This window comes from Helianthus annuus, chromosome 3 (assembly GCF_002127325.2).
Source record: "Helianthus annuus cultivar XRQ/B chromosome 3, HanXRQr2.0-SUNRISE, whole genome shotgun sequence".
Taxonomy (NCBI): domain Eukaryota; kingdom Viridiplantae; phylum Streptophyta; class Magnoliopsida; order Asterales; family Asteraceae; genus Helianthus; species Helianthus annuus.
The window spans coordinates 122,073,100-122,077,510 of NC_035435.2; the positions used below are offsets into that span (position 1 = coordinate 122,073,100).

The following is a 4,411-nucleotide window of genomic DNA, read 5'->3' on the forward strand; positions in this document are numbered from 1 at the left end:
TGTGAAGAATGGTCTTTTCAGTTGAAGTCCCTGTGTTATTCTTGTCGGTTTGTGATTTTAGTTTCCGCTTTTTCGCATTCTTCACATACCCAATCACATTCGAGAACTTTATTTATCATTACTTTCATGCAATTGCTAGCAAAATGTCCAAAAACTAACAATTTATTAATACAAAAAAATCCCATTTAATATCAACAAATAGACTTACGTTTGGTCAGCACCATCAAGACATCTACATCATATAACAAGTAAGTCCTCACGCCCTGCATCTCCACATATATCACACACTGTCATCATCAAATATATTGGCATATTACACAGTTGAATAAATGTATTTTTAGATACTAAATAATGGCAAAAGCACAACTAATACCTATAAATTTTGAATATTAAAAACTGGAATATTCAGGAAACAGGATGTGGAAGTAAGCAACTTCAGGGAGCCAATGATCCCACTACCATTGAAATAGCATTTGAAGTAGTATATATTTCTTTCTACACTTTGACATCGTTAGATTGAATTGAGTGGTGTTTTTAAAATGAAGAAAGTAAGCCTGTTCACTAATAGAGCGAATAAATATCATATCTAGTCTAAGTTCCCGTGTGCTACACGTGTGGTCTTACAATAAATTATACTACTTAGAAATGTTGACCTAAACTTTTAAATACCAGTACCGTACCGTACATTTTCGGTACCGGTATCCATATTTGGCGAATTTCGGTACCGATACCGTACTCATCTAACTTAATCATCTTATTCATGACACCAATCTTCAGAGCTGTGCAGAGGCATTCGCAATGGCACCTGCTTCGGTTAGCAACGGCACCAGCTTCCCAGCTCGATGCTTCTCCATAATAGCTGCATAAAAGACCACAATATCAATCATCCGCGATCAACAAACACTAAAAAACAGACACAAAATTGCTCAAACAACTTACCATCCGAGCCACCAATGTGCTTCCCACCTATGAATACATTAGGAACAATACTCTGACCGGTCCACTCCTTTAGAGTGGATTGGATTTCACCTCCATCACCTATCAAATCCATGCATATTACTTCTTCAAATGTTATTGATACAAACTCCGATATGAATCAATTCCTCGAAAGAGTCAAAAGTCACTACTTACTTTCTTCATCCAGTTCGATAACCTTATAGGACACGTTAAGCTCGGAGAACAGTTTCTTCACGCTCTTGCAATAGCCACACCAAGTCTTGCTGCCAAAATCAAGTTAAAATTTCTTAGTTCCTAATCGCACAACATCATTCATCAAGACAAACCAAGAAAGATAGCTTTGCATCTATACTTTCACGATTTGTCGTGAAAAAGGAACTTAACTGTTCTTACAGTAACACTTGTTATTAGGAATCAAGTTAAATTCCTAATTGCTGATCCGAGAGATTAGCTATAAATCTATGATAAAAATAACATCATTCAGCAAGATAAACTAATCGAAAACGCTTGTTAGTAAATAAAACTATAATACTCACCTTCTTTTGGTTAGGGGTGTTGTCGGATCTACATAAAGTTGAATGTCGGACAAATAAGGAACATTGTAGTGAACAACTGAATCACTTTCATTCAACACAAGAGGAACTCCAGCTCCATATGCACTCCATTCCATTAAAGACTCCCAAAGATTCCCAAGTACAAAATATGGGTTGTAATCGTTTACTTTATTCCTCCATTCCTTCATGCTAGTCTACATATATGATATATCAAATAAATCACCAATAAGATCGTGTTTTTATGCCACTCAACAAACTTAATCATAAGTGTTAATGTATTATCAATAGCCCCATTCAAGTATCCTGAACACTAATATAATCGCTACTTTACTTGTATGCAACTTTAGCATCATCTAATTTCACAGCATCAGATGCTGAATTAGTAAACTAATGTTAACTTTCTAGTAGAGCTAACACATCACATGCAAAATCATTGACAATACATAATGAACCACAATGATCAGTTATTACTCAAAAACATGCATTGTTTCCTAATCCAGTCAAATTCATACAGTACCAATTTTGTTAACGACCCATGTAACCAATCATCAAAAAACACATAAACAACTTGCAATTTCTTCATTATCAAAGTTTTTATTTTTTCTTGAATCTTGTTTTGATACATTTTAATGACTACCAATAATCAAAAACTATAAAAAATCACATTTTTTAACTACCCATGTAACCAATCATCAAAAAAACACAGAACCAACTTGCAATTTCTTCATTATCAAAGTTTTTATTTTTTTCTTGAATCTTGTTTTGATACATTTTAATGCCTACCAATAACCAAAACCCAAAAAAAAAATCACATTTTTATAACTACCCATGTAACCAATCATAAAAAAAAACACATAAAAAAACATGCAACTCCTCCATTATCAAACCATTTTAACTTAAAACTTGTAACAATACCTTAGGGAAATGCGGTTTAAGTCACAACTGGAGTCGTGTGTTAATTGAACACCCTACCTACACATCACATTGATTGTTTAAGAAGAACGGAAGAAAATGAAAAAGAATACCAAAAACACATCACATTGATTGTGTAGAGAAACACAATGTGAGTGTAATCAGCCATAAAAAGAGCTGAATTGGAGGCAACTGATCAAACACCAGGTAAGCAACCACTTTCTTAGACAGTTCTGACCCGTTTAAGAGGCAACTTAGACCCTGGATTTGACATAAACACATAAACAACTTCAAAACACAATAAATAATACATATAAAATGGGAGGCAATTGATCAAACACCTGGTAGGCAGCCACTTTCTAAGACAATTCTGACCCGTTTAAGAGGCAACCTAGACCCTGAATCTGAAATTAACACAAAATCAACTTCAACTTCAAAACACAATATCCGAAATAATACATATAAAATGGGAAGCAATTGATCAAACACCTGGTAGGCAGCCACTTTTTGAACCCACTGCAAAAACACATAAACTTTTTTTGTTATTTAAATATATAATATAACATCATATGAAACATTAAAGAATTTTGTTACATGTCCAATTTTCACTTGACCAGAGCATTTGTGTTGATGTGAGAGGGATCATCTCTCTTAATATGACTACAAACATATCAAACAAATTTCACAGAATCATCAGCTATTGTTTGAAATTAATCACTCAAACGTTACGAAAGAGATTAGGTCACTGATTCTTACCAGATTTAGCGAGAGGAGAATAGACATAAGTAATCAATTTGGAAGATAATGATCTCAATCCGGTGTTCAATGCCATTATGGTGTATAATAACACCAATAAACACACAAATTAGAACAATGAACTGCTTAAAACCGGCTTAAGCTGACACAAATAGAAATACATTAGGGTGTATAATAACACCAATAAACACACAAATTAGAACAATGAACTGCTTAAAACCGCATATATAAAGAATTAGCGGCTTAATCAATAACAACATACAAATCATACAACCAAATTAGGGTTTTCTTATAACAAATACAAAATCACAAACAGAGATGGAAACCAACTTACCTATGATTCAGTTTCGAAGGATGATGATGAAGATAAATCAAAACAGGCGACTTCAGTGTTCCTTTGAAACCTCCGATTAAAGCCTAAATTGTATATAGAACATAAAATTGGAAACGCTTCTATAATTTCCAAAAACATCTTCCGGTAATTGATTAATTATTCAACCTTCCATATATAATCAAAGGAGACTTTGAAAGAAGAATGAAGGAATTGATTAATTGAATGAGAATAGAGAAAAATGGCGCTAAAAATGAATTATCTGGCTAAAGAGATATGCCACATAATGGTCAAATGCTTAACATTATTTTGCTTTAGTATAAGAGATAGATCAGTATAAACACAACTTCATATAAAATGATGCAAATTAAGAGAGCAACCAATATAAAATGATGCATATTATGAGAGCAACCATTAAATGATTACGAGAGCAACCATTAAATGATCGCTCTAAAAAATATTTTATAAGGGAGAACTACAAGAACTTACAAGAAAACACTTAAAAACCTTATTTAATTATGAAAAACCAGTAAATGTAAGATATTAAATAATTTATCCCTTCATTTAATTGATTTTTTCTTATCCTCTCTAAACAAGGCTTGAGGACAAGGTTACGTTAACCAACTCATTCAAAAGTGGGAACCATTCTATCCCTTATCATTCTAATTTGGATTCATTAGCACCTAGAGAGAGAGTGTGTGTGAGCGCGCGCATGTGTGAGGTGGCCAGCGGATTGTAGTGACGATATACGGTGGTTTCGGGCAATGACAGACTTGGGAAGCCGCGGTGGTAATACCTTGGTACTATATTACTATTCATGGTAGTGAAGGGACTCGCCCTTTACTTGGGAATAAAGAGAGGAAACATAGCATTTCACAAGAGTGAGGTGTGGCTAGCAACA

General features: G+C 33.9%; 1 protein-coding gene across 1 annotated transcript; it reads right to left on the reverse strand.

Annotated features, from left to right (window-relative positions):
- Positions 1–511: 511 nt before the first annotated feature.
- LOC110927960 (glutaredoxin) lies at positions 512–3,083 on the reverse strand. The gene is made up of 9 exons (XM_022171256.2): positions 3,018–3,083; positions 2,913–2,939; positions 2,765–2,827; positions 2,617–2,684; positions 2,427–2,483; positions 1,494–1,705; positions 1,132–1,220; positions 940–1,038; positions 512–859 (listed from the first exon to the last, which is right to left on the reverse strand). Exons 6-9 carry the CDS (start codon positions 1,697–1,699, stop codon positions 774–776), a joined length of 480 nt encoding a protein of 159 aa, XP_022026948.1. The 5' UTR covers positions 1,700–1,705; positions 2,427–2,483; positions 2,617–2,684; positions 2,765–2,827; positions 2,913–2,939; positions 3,018–3,083; the 3' UTR covers positions 512–773.
- Positions 3,084–4,411: the final 1,328 nt, after the last annotated feature.

Excerpts from the sequence above, each read along its gene's own strand:
- LOC110927960 (XM_022171256.2), bottom strand. The coding sequence starts at position 1,699 with ATGAAGGAATGGAGGAATAAAGTAAACGATTACAACCCATATTTTGTA. Across the intron at positions 1,221-1,493 it reads ACACCCCTAACCAAAAGAAG|CAAGACTTGGTGTGGCTATT; the intron begins GTGAGTATTATA and ends TGATTTTGGCAG. Across the intron at positions 860-939 it reads GCACATTGGTGGCTCGGATG|CTATTATGGAGAAGCATCGA; the intron begins GTAAGTTGTTTG and ends TCTTTTATGCAG.